This window comes from Carassius carassius, chromosome 4 (assembly GCF_963082965.1).
Source record: "Carassius carassius chromosome 4, fCarCar2.1, whole genome shotgun sequence".
Lineage (NCBI taxonomy): Eukaryota > Metazoa > Chordata > Actinopteri > Cypriniformes > Cyprinidae > Carassius > Carassius carassius.
The window spans coordinates 41,605,428-41,620,136 of NC_081758.1; the positions used below are offsets into that span (position 1 = coordinate 41,605,428).

Genomic DNA, 14,709 nt, shown 5'->3' on the forward strand with positions numbered 1-14,709 from the left:
TAGCAAGTGCAAAAAGTGGTAAAACTTTCAGGTGTTTTTTTTTTTTTTTTTTTTGCCAGGAAGACTGGTCTGTCAACAGTGTCTGGCTTTAAGAGGTATTTTAAATGTGCAAAACGTACACATAAAAATATACCACTTCTAGCTAGTGGACACAATTTGTAATACTTTTACAGGTTTTTTGCCAGAAAGACTAGTCTGTCCACTGTGTCTGGTTTTAAAGCTGCCCTGTATGAATAAACCAGTCCTATAAACTCCTTGATTACGCTTAAGCAACTTTAAATATAATATGCATGCACAATAAACTAGTGTAAAATTTATTTACATCACTCGACAGAAAGGTTTTTTTTTTAGTTGGACGTGCTACTTCGGTTGTGTGTCCTGCATCATCAACCCAGAACTAAAGTTAGATTCAGTTCGATTTGTGAACCAGCTCGACCGGTTAGTTCCTGAAAACCGACTCAAATGAACAACAAAGATATTAAAGATATTAAAATAGTGATATTTTTCTTGAGAGAACCACTCATTCAGACTTAGACTAAAATGAGATAACAAATCTTACATAAAACATAAAAAAACATTAAAAACTCATACACTCATACACTTGGATTGAATGAATAAAGTTGCAGAAATAAACAATGCAGGCATGAAGATAAAAAGTTTCTATTAATCAAAATTATCCCCTGAGGCTGTAACTTCAAAGTGGCTGTTGATGATAATATAAAGAATGTTAAGGAAACACAATCATGGATGAAAATATGACCTGCTGAAATGTGCATGAGAGAAAATAATCTCATTAATCTCATTAATCTTATCACTTGACTGCAAGTAATTCTCGATTACAAGGAAATTGCATAGAAGAACATCTTCCTCATATCTGTCTCTGGTTTTAAGTTGCACCTTCTCCACCCCACCCTAGACGTAGGAGGAGTGGTTTCAGAGCTCTTCTTCTGCCCAGTTGGAAAGACAACAGCAGTTGTTGTTATTGGTGAATCTCAGGATCTCAAGAACAGTGAGTATATGTGTTCAAGCTTTTACAACATACTTAAAAGCTTCTTTTTTTTAAGTGAAAACTTCATGAGTTCAGATTAAATTATTTTCCCCTGATCATTTTTAAATTATGCATTTTAACTTTAATGTCAATTGTATTTTTTTGTAGATGGGTGGATCCAATTCAAGGTAATCCCGCTCAGATTCATGGAAGCAGTAAAATAAGTCCTACTTACACAGTTTAAGTCTAGCAAACTGGATAAATCTGAGAATAACTGATTAATGTTAATTGTACATTCATTTTTCAATCTGAAATCAAAAATATATTAAATAATAGTAGGAGAGAGCGGGGCACAACCTAACACCTTTTGACTTTCTCAGTTTGTGCAAATCCACATGGAGTTCAGAGTATAATTATTTATCCACATTAGTTTCATACTTGTCTAGTACAAATAGGTTGATTTGTTTTATAATTACAGTGTATGCGTTTTTCTTTATTTAGCCCAAAAGAATGGAAGTGAAATGTGACAACATGCCCCAGTAGCAATACCATGGACCTTATGTCAAATTGACTTAATTCAATTCAATTTAATTCATGTTTATTTGTATCGTTTTTTCACAAACCAAATTGTCACAACGCAGTTTCACAGAAAATGAAAGTTTCTGCATCATGTTTCTATATACATTATATATTAAACCTACCATCACAGTAAACTTTCTACATTTGTTATATTTTCAGAAACACCATTTAGTATAATTTATTATTTAAAAAAGCTGTTATGCTCATGGGGACAATCATTTGGAGTATTACTACACTCCATAGACATTTTTATTTTTTACTGTACAAACTGTACACCTACCCATCACACATCAATTCTGCATACATACATTTTTAATAAAATATATATTTAAAGCGATCTGAATTATGAGGATATCCTCATGAACACATTTGCATTGTTATATCAGTGTTATAACCATGTCAGTATACAAATTTGTGTTCTGATAAATCATATAAACAAGCACACACATAAACATTTCAAGCTAAAGAGAGACTTATCTCTATTTTAAAGAATATGGAACTAAATAATTATATATGACGGCATGTTTCACTGCCGTGCTACTGAAACAAATCAAAGTATTCAACATTTATTTAAGTTTATTGACCTTATAAAACACATCATTCTCTTCATTTAAATAAATAAAATATGATTATATATAACGTACTTTAGAAAAATAAACATTTACTATAGTTTCAGTTGCCAATAAAAATGCTTTACATTATTCTGGGAACGACGATGACCAACCAGAGGTTTTAGTAGGAAAAGCTCCTCTGTCTCTCTTTCTAACCCTTGCCCTCACTTTCTTTCTCTCTCTCTCTCACAGACACACACACACATGCACAGGCGTGCATGCACACACACACACACGCACACATTGTTTGTGTAATGATTTGATTACTGATCGTAATGATTTTGTACTGTACAAACAAAAAACCCATCCCACAAAAATCTGCATATGCTTATATTTTTTATGAAATATTGTTTGTAAGTATTTTATTTTAATTATGAGGACTCAAGAAATGTAATACCCACATCATTAAACATTTTTTTCATCCTGATAAGTCATATAAACATGAAGACACATACATTCCGAGCTAAAAAATATATGAAAATATATTTTAAATATATGGTAATAAAATATATGACATCGTAGCAACATGTTACTGAAGCAAATCATTTATCATACACATCAACATTTATTTAAGCTTATTGATCTTATAAAACACACTATTCTCTTCTTTTAACAAAGATAGTAACAATAAAACTGTAATTGTACATTACACACTGTATAAAATAAAATATTGTTTTAGGTCACAATAAATATAAAAAATAATGTCTTCAATTTTTTAGACTGCTAAGAAATAGAACTTTACGCAACGACGTCCAAACATAAATTAAATTTATGAAAATAAATAAACAAAAAAAAGTTGAAATTAAATCATAACCTAAACTTCTCAGGTCCTCCCCGGGGTAATCTCCAATGTGAAATGTCTTGGTAACATATGGTAAACCTCGTTCCCTGAAGGAAGGAACAGAGATGTCACGTCGGATGAACGATGAATTGAGATCTCACTTAGAGAGACCAATCTACTTCGAGTATAAACTAAATGAGCCAATGCACATTGGCATGTGATTATTGCATCCAATTGCCGCTGATCACAGTGTGAGTATTAATAGGCAGTGCATATTCAGGAGTGACCCGGCCACTCAGCAATGGTACAGGAGCTGTGGTGATGGGATGTGACGTCTCCATTCTCTCCTGGGAACGAGGGTTACCATATGTAACTGAGATTTTCCCTTTCAGTCAGTTACTCTCGACGTGACGTCCCTGTTGAGCACTGAGTGGCCCTGGCTTCAGGCCGGCTTGCTATAACTGCTCCAGAGAGTCCGGATGACTGACGCATTGGGATCCCTACCAAAAGGCCACAGATACTGCCCCTTCCAGTGTCCTTTGGAAGCTTCCTGTGCCCCTACTTTTGTTTATCTAATTTCAAAGCATATTTCAGCTTAAAAGGTTAAATACAAAAGTGTCCATATCTTAGATTACTACTAGGGTGAGCATGTAGCAATGATCTACACTTATATGGTTGTATATAATCGTATTGTTCTGAACCGACCTTTACCAGCATGATAAACATCAGGGTGAAACATATAGCCGTGGCTGTAAATAAACTATTGTTTATCTACTAATATTTGTAAACAGACCATATGTAACCGCCTGTCTGTTGATCTTTGAAGATGTCATTTATGACTTTACCAGGAATCTACCCCCATAAAGTTATGGTTCATTGAAAATGTTTGTTTAATCATCAGCACTGCAGTGATGTCGCACTGGACCCTGGTGAAGCCGGTCACTCCAGAGGTGAAGCAAATCTGCCTTCAGGTAAAGGACTCAAAATCACTCATGTTGTGAATGCATTGTTTTTTTTTGTTTGTTTTTTAAGAGATCACTCTGTTTTGCTTTTCAGTTAAAGTCACAATTCATTTTATATGTTTATATATATATATATATATATAAAAACTAATGAATTCATTCTTCTGTTTATTCAGATGAAGTCACAAGTAGAGGAGTCGGCTGGAACCTGTTTTGCCGTTTACATTCCTGTAGATTTTATTTCCAGAAATGACAGTGAAATAAACTACACATTTGTGATAAAGGTGATTGTGTATTTCTGTGATGCTTTTATGATTTTGAGATTGTGAATTATTCCAAGACAGTTTTTATTTGATAATTTGATGTCAAGTGATTTGCATCTTGACTGTGAAGAAGCACCAAGTTACTGTATAGAATTTCTCTGCATTTGCATAAGATAAAACATTTTTTCAAATTGCTGGAAAAATCTAGTCCAAATCTGCAGCAGTCACTATCTCTAATGTTGCCCATCATGGAAAAAGACTGATTTTATGTTGTTGCTGCTAGGAATGAGGTGAAGAGATCACATTTATCACTTGCTGCTTTAATGCATCACATCTGGGGTGCATTTCCCAAAAGCATAGTTGCTAACCTGTTAGCAACTTAGTTGGTTGGCAATGGGAAATTGTGTAACTAAGTTAGCAACTATGGTTTTGGGAAACGCTCCCCTGGTTAGGGCAAGATGAACTTGTAGTGATTCTCTGTATAAACTAACAGGTATAAACTCTTTCTCTCAGGTGGATGTTGGAGGAGACAGGTATGTTCATGCAAAGATATTTGAAGCCGGTGGAGGAGAACTGAATGTGCAAGATACCCGCTACCCAAAATCCGAGAACGACCCTCTGTTCCCCTTCTGAAAACTTCTGACCGCACAGAGTTAGCAAGTCTGTCTTATCATATAACAGACACACACATGCTAGGGGAACATGTAAAATATTACAGTCATTAAAATCAATATGCAAACCCTCAAGTGTCAGTGTGTTTTATGTGTGGATGCAAACAAAATCACATTTATGCCGAAATAACTGAACAGAAAGTGCCGAATTTTCCTAATTAAATAAATAATAAAACAATTAAAAACATAAACATAATAAAAAAATATTAAAATAAAAAAGCAAAGTAAAAACAGTAATATTGCAAAATGTAATTAAAACGCAAACTGGGTTCTATTGAAATATCTTTTAAAATAAAATGTATTACTGTGGAGTGAAGCTAAATTTTCAACGGCCATTATTCTAGTCTTATATACTGTTAAACCTTCAGGAAATGGAACTTGCTAAATAAAGTTAAATATTAAATAGAATAAACCCCCTCTGAATAAATATAAAAGATGTATTTTCTTAATGATCACTAATAAAATTCATGGAAACATGGCAAAATTGAAACATATTAAACATATGCCAATATTTCCTGTAAGATAAGTAAATTAGCACATTTTGTTTCAGTGAAGGACTGCAGAAATAAGTAGACCCGGGATTTAATTCAGAAAATGTATATATAATATTCTAGTACTTAGTATGTCAAGAACATTTTGGATGCTTTTGGCTCCGAAATAATTGACTTGGTCTCTTGAGACCAGAATATGGATTTGTATTTTGTAAATATGGAAGAGGTTAAATGAGTTTGGCTACAGTAGGTAATTCTAGTGGTGACAACAAGCATGCATACTCTGTGAGATAAAGTGTCACTCTTTCCATAGCTTTTGCCGGATCTGAGACACTTTTGTGTTATTTCTCCTGCTCTTTTTCTAGCAAACATTCACTCATCACTAAATGAAAACTTAAAGTGAAGACTTGAGTATTTAAGGAGCCTTGTCACAAGTACATTGTTTTTGAATGTCAGTGCTACTTCTGCTATATTTTTTACCCTTAAAACTATAAGTCGGTATTCCTCTTGTACCATTGTCCTCTTTCATGCTAAGAAATAAGTCTTCTGGCAGTTCTCTCCCAAGTGCTTCCTCTGCTGCCAGCATTAAGTCTGAGTATGATTCAGTGGGCTATATAACACTTTAACCGTCAGGAAATTACTTGTCTTTAAAATGTTTTGGTTCAATATACCTCTTGATCAGAAAAAGCCTTAAACCTATGCATTCAGTGGACATTTTTTCTATACACTTTTTTCGCTATACAGAAAATCATGTTGATGTTTGTAATATAAAACATATAATATTTGTTCATATTTTCATACCTTAGTTGCATTTAGCAGATTAGAGCTGGGGTCTGGACAAGCTTATCACTATGAAATCAACCTGCAATCACACACTTTGTACAACAACAGTTTCAAAATATTTACAAATGTGTACAATTTTGAATTTATACATTTACTGTAAAGAAGTTAAACGTGTCTGGGTAGGGAAAAAACTCCTCTAATATAGCACCTTGTCTTGTGGCTTAATTCTCACTAAATTTAATACATATAATTTTGCACATTTATTCAAAATTAATTAAATGACAGGCTGGTGAAATTTAATTGGTTATAGGAAACCGAATTTGTTTATTAATTGCATGTAAGTGGTTGTTGCAGAGAAAATGTGTGAATTTCATTTTAGAAATCCCTGTTATTATATATTTTGCTATTATACTTATTCTTCCATCATAAGGTTGGTCCGTGCTTGATTATGACTTCAAATATTTGGTTTTAATATTTTGAATTAGTTTATTATTTTTGTATTAGGGACATTTTAGGTTTTAGTAATTTTATATATATATATATATATATATATATATATATATATATATATATATATATATATATATATATATATATATATATAGTTTTAACAATTTAAGTTAAACTAAATTAAAATGGGAAATACTGTTTTGGCAACTAGCTGAAATAAAATTGTATTTATTTCATTTCATTTAATGTTTTATTTTATTTCAAGTGCAAAAAAAAACAAATTTTTATGAATATAATTTTAGATAACTATACTAAACTTTATTGTATTGTTTGTTTGAGCTATTTGGGAAAACATAAATGTACCGCAAATAGCTTTACATTTGTTTTAGCTGGATCTATTGCTCTATTGCTAAACTCTGGAATAGCCTTCCTGATAATGTCCGGGGTTCAGACACAATCTCTCTGTTTAAATCTAGATTAAAAACATAATTTGTGACTCCAGTTGCATCTGATCAAATTATTATTCTTTAGCTTGGGTTAAACTAATTAATTTTACTCTGTTGGATCAGCAGCTATGATGAGAAGGACCCCAGATGATGCTAACCCTGAATCAACAACAGAACTAACAAATATTGCTACAAGTGTGACTGCATCATATAATAACTATGAATTATTAATAATATTAATAATGTTCATCATCTGGCTGACTACGTCTTGTATTAATTTTTCTAAAAATCCTGTCATACGCGCACAAACTGACAGTCACCACTTATAAGCGATTACTAAATATTGTAGAAACGTAATTTTCTGTAAAGTTGCTTTGTAATGATACGTATTGTAAAAAGTGCTATAAAAATAAACTTGAGCTGAATTGAATTCCTGTGAAGTTTGTGCTGACAAAATCATGTCAAAATCATATTATGGCATAAAAACCAAACTATCATAAATATTTGCAATGCAATATTCATTATTTATTTATGATTTATTTTATTTCTTTACCAAAAATAAATAGATACATCTGAGATATTATAATTAACACATTTTTGGTCTGTGTTGTCATTTTAACAGTCAAGCGCTGGATAGATTTCAGTCATCATCTTCATGGTCCTTCACCACGAGGATACAAGCTTGGTTTACTGAGGGTCCAGCTGAATCCACTCGCTGTATCCTCCAGAATAATGACGGGCTCTGAGAGACAAACACACTCACCATGAGTTTCATTATTTGTGAACATAAATTAAATGAGTTCTCATGAGGTTTTTCTGTTTTACAGGTGAGGATTTAAAAGAAAAAAAGCCAATATAATATTTTAGAGCAAAAAATTATTTGTGAATTTTTTTTGCCAACTGTTTTGAGATGCAGTGTATGTAAATGTCCCCAGAAGAAAAGAAAAGAAAATCATAATTGTGCTGAGTATGAAACAAAGCCTCCTTCAACTACTGGAAAAAACACACTAATAATATAACTCAGTAATCAGTAATATAACTGATGCCACTATGTAAAAGAAAAATAATAAGTTTAAAAAGTGTTTTAAATTATAAAAAGACTTTTCTAGCAAAAAAAACATAAATAAGACTTGCTACTTGAAATACAGTAGAATAAACATTATCTGAAAAAAAATAAACGATATATATATATATATATATATATATATATAAAACAACATTTCTCATTTTCATTGTTTAACTTGATGTGATAACATAATTAAAACTGAAATAAAGTCAATAAAACCATATAGATATACCTTAAAAGGATAATAAAACAAACAAACTAAACTACTCAAGTAAACTACTAAAAAATGCATCTAAAATTAAATAATATTTTCAAATTATGTCAAACAATGCTAATAATAATAAACAAATAATTTGCCCACAAGTAAAGTAATACCGGTAAATTTTGATCTTGTGGGGTCAAGGAAACAAGCTTACAAATCATAGAGAATTTTTTTTATTGTTTTAGTATAATAGCAGATAGTTTCCTAGTGTAAGGGGATAGAAAATATAGTTTATACAGTAGAAGAACCATCACATCTATGGAGAGTTCACATAATGATATGAATACCTGTGAGTGAGTGAGTGAGTGAGTGAGTGAGTGAGTGTGAGTGTGTGAGTGTGTGTGTGTGTGTGTGTGTGTGTGTGTGTGTGTGTGTGTGTGTGTGTTTGTGTGTGTGTGTGTGTGTGTGTGTGTGTGTGTGTGTGTGTGTGTCTGTGTGTGTGTGTGTGTGTGTGCACTAGGACACAAATCTGTATAATGACATGGGTATGACACAGGTATTACAATATGAAGGTGGTTCATGAAGACACTACCTGTGTCCCACTAACTCAGAAGGCTTTAAAACATACTAAATGGTGTTTTTTATTATTTATTTAAACATGCACAAATGGTGAAGGGCGATACTTAGGTGAGGGGCGGCAGTGGCTCAGTGGTTCATGTAGGTTGCCTACAAACCGGAAGGTTGGTGGTTCAATCCCCGGCTCCACCTGACCAAGTGTCGAGGTGTCCTTGAGCAAGACACCTAACCCCAGCTGCTCCCGACGAGCTGGATGGAGCCTTGAATGGCTGACACCACAGTCGGTGTATGAATGTGTGAATGTGAGTAAATATTTTGGAAGTCATAACCTAATGGTTAGAGAGTCGGACTCCCAATCGAAAGGTTGTGGGTTCGAGTCCCGGGCCGGCAGGAATTGTGGGTGGGGGGAGTGCATGTACAGTTCTCTCTCCACCTTCAATACCACGACTTAGGTGCCCTTGAGCAAGGCATCGAACCCCCAACTGCTCCCCGGGCGCCGCAGCATAAATGGCTGCCCACTGCTCCGGGTGTGTGTTCACAGTGTGTGTGTGTGTGTTCACTGCTCTGTGTGTGTGCATTTCGGATGGGTTAAATGCAGAGCACAAATTCTGAGTATGGGTCACCATACTTGGCTGAATGTCACTTCACTTCACTACAGAAAATACAGTTTGTACAGTATAAAAACCATTGCACCTATGTGTGTTTGTGTTTATATACTTGCTGTATCCCTGATCTCTTGCGGTCTCCAGCGCGCTGAGGCTGCGGACGCCTCTCTGGCAGTAAAGCACAAAGTCTGAGTCCTCTAAACCGGGCTTCGGGACGCCGTAGAGCTCTCTAAACTGATCTGGGTTCAGTCTGAGGGCCTGCTCCACGTCTCCCACTGCATGAGCAGAAACACGGTAACTCATCATGTCTGTGTGTGTCTGTGCTGATCTGTGTGTGCTGGTGACTTACAGGGAATGTTAGCGGCTCCTGGAATAAATCCTGCTTCCAGTTCCTCTGGTTCACGCACATCGAAGAGCTGGACGCTTCTGGTGGATATCATGTCCTTCAGCTGCTCGTACATCACAACATCATCTGAAACACACGACGGGTGAGCAGTGTTGGGGAGTAACTAGTTACATGTAACGGCGTTACGTAATTTAATTACAAAATAAATGTAACAGTAATCAGTTACAGTTACTAAGAAAAAATGAGTAATTAAATTACAGTTACTTATGAAAATTGTAACGATTACAAAGAGGATTACATTTGAATATTTACACACATCCACATACAGCTTATTTCTTTCCCAAATTGCACTAAGACATATGGCCCATAATCTCCGAGACGCGGAAAACACATTCGTAGAATCCAGTCATAAAAATGGAATCCAGCCTATAACGCGGACGCAATATGCCACATTTTGGACGAATAAATCAAAAGTAGGTCAGTACACTTGAATCAAACCCCGATATGGACTGATGTCTGTGAATATTAAGCCGCAAAAAGACTGAATATGAATCCTGCACGTTCTGCATGTCTGTGGAAATCAGGCGCTGACTGGACATCGGGAGAACCGGGACTATTCCCGGTGGCCTGGCAGACGATTTGGCCTTCTACTTTAATATTGTTATTGTATAATTGCAGGCCGAGTATACTAAACATCCTCTCCGCGCCTCCGCCGAACGGTTTGGATCAGACTCAGAGTAATCAATGCGAGAGAGAGAGAGACCGGAGTGAACTGTAGCGCACAGCTGGAGCAGAGAAGCGACACTTCTGTTCAGGGTTTCAGGTGAAGGTCAGTTTCATCTGTAAAGATGCTAATGTAGTTTTGTCTTTGTTTACTTAGTCAAGCAGCAGCAGCACATTGCTCACAATCACTCAAAATACGGTATAAACGACGTCATTATTATCTTTTGTAATGTTACAGTAGTAAGTTAGCAGACAAATCATCATATTTTATCATAGGTTTAGGGGGAGCTAGTGCATACAAAAACACAACCCTTAGGATAATTAATATAGCCTATGGTATGGCACTAACCGTGGTTTAACTATGGAATTTGTAGTAAAAATAAATACAAGTGGTAATTCATTTGCCAAAAAAACTAAATTGCACTTACAAAACATGGTAAAAGTCAAATAAAAATCTTCAGTATTAAAGTCATGAGAGAGATGGATGGATAATGGAAGTGAAGGTGCAGTTCAGGAGAGAACTCAAATCTTTTTTCAGGTCCAAAAAAAAATAGGGTTGTCCATGTTTCAGAATGGGTTGTGGGTGTATGAGTGTGAGATTTCCCAGTCCGCCCCTCATGGAAATTAATCTCTAGAACAGTCACTTCATGAGCATTTTTTACTTATTTTGAGAAACTATCATCATATCATATACAAAGAGACAGCAGTGTTTCAGAAAGACACCAATGTTTCAGGAGTTTAGTACACAAATTAGGACACATGCTTATTAGATAACCTTATTTGAGTTGATGTATATGCTTTTATTTTTTTATTAACTATTTTTCCCCAAACCATTGTTAGATGCAGTTAGATGCCTGTAGTTATGCAAAGATTTGGTTTCAAAAACAGTATCTATAAACTATTTATTTTGATTTTAAATCTGCTTTGAACTTCAGATCAATCTCTAAGTAAAAGGCAGTACTAAAGTCTGATTGTGTGGTGGATGTGTTCAAATGTGATCATCTTAATTCAGGTGATGAAGGATGGTGAAAGTCTGACAGTATTGAGCATTACTGTAAGGTTAAACCTGCATGGTGTAAAATGGTTGAAGATGATTAACAGTTGCAAATTAACATTCATTAGAAATTTATAAAAGTAATCAAAATGTACTCAAAAGTAATTAGTTACATTACTTTATTAAAGTAATTAAAAAAGTTACACTACTATTACATTTTAAATAGGGTAACTTGTAATCTATAACCTATTACATTTCCAAAGTAACCTTCCCAACACTGCGGGTGAGCACTGACTCCATCCTGCTGCTAACTCATACTGCAAAGCTGTGTTTACTAGTGTATTCCATCTATTAAATATATTTTAGCATTTAATATCTGATATTACGGAAAAATATAGATCAGTAGAACTACAGGAGGCCCCAAAATAGTGAATGATTTTTTGGTTGGTAAATTTTATCTGCTCACCGAGACTGCATTTATTTGAATAAAAACACAGTAAAAACAGTAATATTGTGAAATATTATTAAAATTTTAAATCACTGTTTTTTGTATAAATATATTGCAAAATGTAATTTATTTCTGTGATGCAAAGCTGAATTTTCAGCATCATTACCCCAGTCTTCAGTGTCACATGATCCTTCAGAAAAGAATGAAAATTCACCTATAAGTTGCAATGAAACAATTAAGATAAAAGGAAATATCAAATTATAAATAACAGGGTTGGGCCACCTATAGAAATATATTTTTTTGTTTTTATTATTATTACATTTAAATGAATATTATGTTTATTTTGCCCCCCAAAACTGATTAACAGTGCATCATCATCCAAAAAAAACAATTAAGAAAATAAAAATATTACTTAATGTGTGTCATAGTGCAGATTCTCGTGGGAATCTAGACTCCCACCCAAACACAGTTAATGCTGACTTAGTGACCTGTATGAATCAATATTCGTCATAAGGGTCTGTCACAGTAATTCATTAAACTAAACTAATATACTCTGTGGGAAAGTTGGTTTTTACTCGCGTTTTCACAAAAAAAAATAAATGCATGATAAGAATAAGATGTAGTAATATATGCCAAATATCACTAGCCAGTCAAGAACATATATGGATGAAGATAATAATTAAAGAAAGGTATTATATTTTTATTCAAATTTAAGAAATTAAGAACGTTTTAGGACAATGCTAAGACAATATTTTCAACTTTGCAAATATAAATATAATGTGCATCTTCCAGTCGGCTGGGAAGAAGTTTGATGTTGAAATGATATTGAAATTATATTGAAACCAATTTCAGCCACACAAAAAATCATACTTTGTAAAAATCATAATTATAACATAATAATTATGAGATGCAGAGTTCAAATGATTACATACTAAGTGATAATTATGAGATAAAATGTCTTTTTTTTTTTACTTTAAATTTGACTTTTATATGATGATTATGACTTTTTAAGACATCGGATGTGTCATTATTATAGATGGATTGTCTCTTAAAGTGACCGCGCCTAATTTACTAGCTGCTGTAATGTTAATCCAATTTATTTATTTATTTAATTATTTTTTTTTACTAGTGGTGCAGGACACTATATATAGTATTGAAATAAAGTAAGCCGTGACAAATTACACCCATAATTATTCATGCATTAGACAACCAGAAAAAAAAAAATCTGGGACCAAAAATAATTTTTTCTTTAATTGCTAATGCGAGCTTTTTACACCAAAGACTGAACAGAATCTAGCATTGCATCCTTAGTAAACGGTTGAGGTAAACTGGTATACTCTAATTGTGAACTTAAATTTAACAGTTGACTGCTATTCAACCGACTTTGATTTCACTCAAAGTTATCTGATATTATCAAAATGAATTTGTTCTAACACAGTTGAACTCTCACCTCTTGTCATATTATTACCATTTTCTAAAGTATAGCAAATAAACTGTGACAATGTGAGAAATGCAAACCCCAGCTCTTTTAATAGTGGCTCTTTTAATAGTGTTAAATATATATATATATATATATATATATATATATATATATATATATATATATATATTTCCTTATGTGACAGAAGAGGGCTTTCAGGCGGGTTATAACAAAGGAAAAGGAACGCTGATGATGCAACTCTGACCCATGCGTCACTGTTGTCTAATGTATGAAGAATCAATACGTGCAATCTCTCATGCTTACTATGAATGACAAATGTTACTTTCCCACATACAGCCACTGGAATAAAAATCTGACACATTAAAGTCGATTTTTTTTAAAACATTTCTCTAACATTTTCATCATTTCGGACATGATAGTGCGAGCTCAATACTTCACCTGTATTAAGAGGTCGATTGTGAGATGTCTCGGTCCATTTGTTGCATCGGTCAGCTCCATCATCGCATTGATCCGCTCTGTATGCTGAGACACACAGAAGCAGCAGCGCTACTAGATGCGTCAATCTGTTCATCTCTATCGAATTCTAGATAAGATACGTGCTTGTTTGAGTACAGATAGGATTAAGTCTAAAATAAGCAGCTATGACTGATCTAAAGCAGTGTGTTTGGTTTAACTACCAGCGTATGACTGATCTGAGTGTCGCTGGTCGCGTATGTTTTCCTCCGAGCGCTAAGCAGATTTTCTGTGTGGGCGTTTTATTGTGTATATATTTTATTGGAGATGTTTCAATATAATTGTTTAAACCAGTTAATTTAAATGAGTTAGGAATGTCTTATAAAGACACGTTTTTTGTTTACATTTTATTTTATTTTATTAAATAAAACATTTATCTAGTAATCACAATCGTTTGTGATCGGTCCGTTCAGATCAGCGCTGAGAAAAGTAACATACACCACGTGACGGCGTCGCTTACGTTAACGCTTCTGCAGCTCTCTGGACAATAATGTAATCGTTGAGAATTTCATTAAGTAATTCTAAAAGCCGTTAAAATAGAATTAGTTATTAAAATAGAAAAAGTTATTATTTATGCCACCGGAGTTCACGAATCAGAGAGAACGCCCGGTCTGATAAGCCACGCCCACAATTGTACTTCTCCTCACATTTGTGTTGGTCTAAACCAAAATATAAGAGGAAATAACCATGATATATCAGATGTCATGATACATAAATGTATTTCACGTATTCATTTTATACAAGATTTAGTTAAATATCATTACTGTTAT

At 33.8% G+C, this 14,709-nt stretch overlaps 1 protein-coding gene and 1 long non-coding RNA gene across 2 annotated transcripts in view; one reads left to right on the plus strand and one right to left on the minus strand.

The window, feature by feature from the left end:
- The window catches only part of LOC132140058 (uncharacterized), a 46,773-nt gene that overhangs the window by 18,686 nt on the left and 13,378 nt on the right, over positions 1-14,709 (plus strand). The gene's annotated exons all lie outside the window — the stretch shown is intronic.
- Positions 7,525-14,120, minus strand: LOC132131702 (thiosulfate:glutathione sulfurtransferase-like). The gene is made up of 4 exons (XM_059543784.1): positions 13,865-14,120; positions 9,824-9,946; positions 9,587-9,749; positions 7,525-7,767 (listed from the first exon to the last, which is right to left on the minus strand). The coding sequence occupies exons 1-4, from the start codon at positions 13,995-13,997 to the stop codon at positions 7,713-7,715; spliced, it is 474 nt and encodes a 157-aa protein (XP_059399767.1). The 5' UTR covers positions 13,998-14,120; the 3' UTR covers positions 7,525-7,712.

Excerpts from the sequence above, each read along its gene's own strand:
- LOC132131702 (XM_059543784.1), bottom strand. The coding sequence starts at position 13,997 with ATGAACAGATTGACGCATCTAGTAGCGCTGCTGCTTCTGTGTGTCTCA. Across the intron at positions 9,947-13,864 it reads CAATCGACCTCTTAATACAG|ATGATGTTGTGATGTACGAG; the intron begins GTGAAGTATTGA and ends CGTGTGTTTCAG. Across the intron at positions 7,768-9,586 it reads AGAGATCAGGGATACAGCAA|AGCCCGTCATTATTCTGGAG; the intron begins GTATATAAACAC and ends TTTGTCTCTCAG.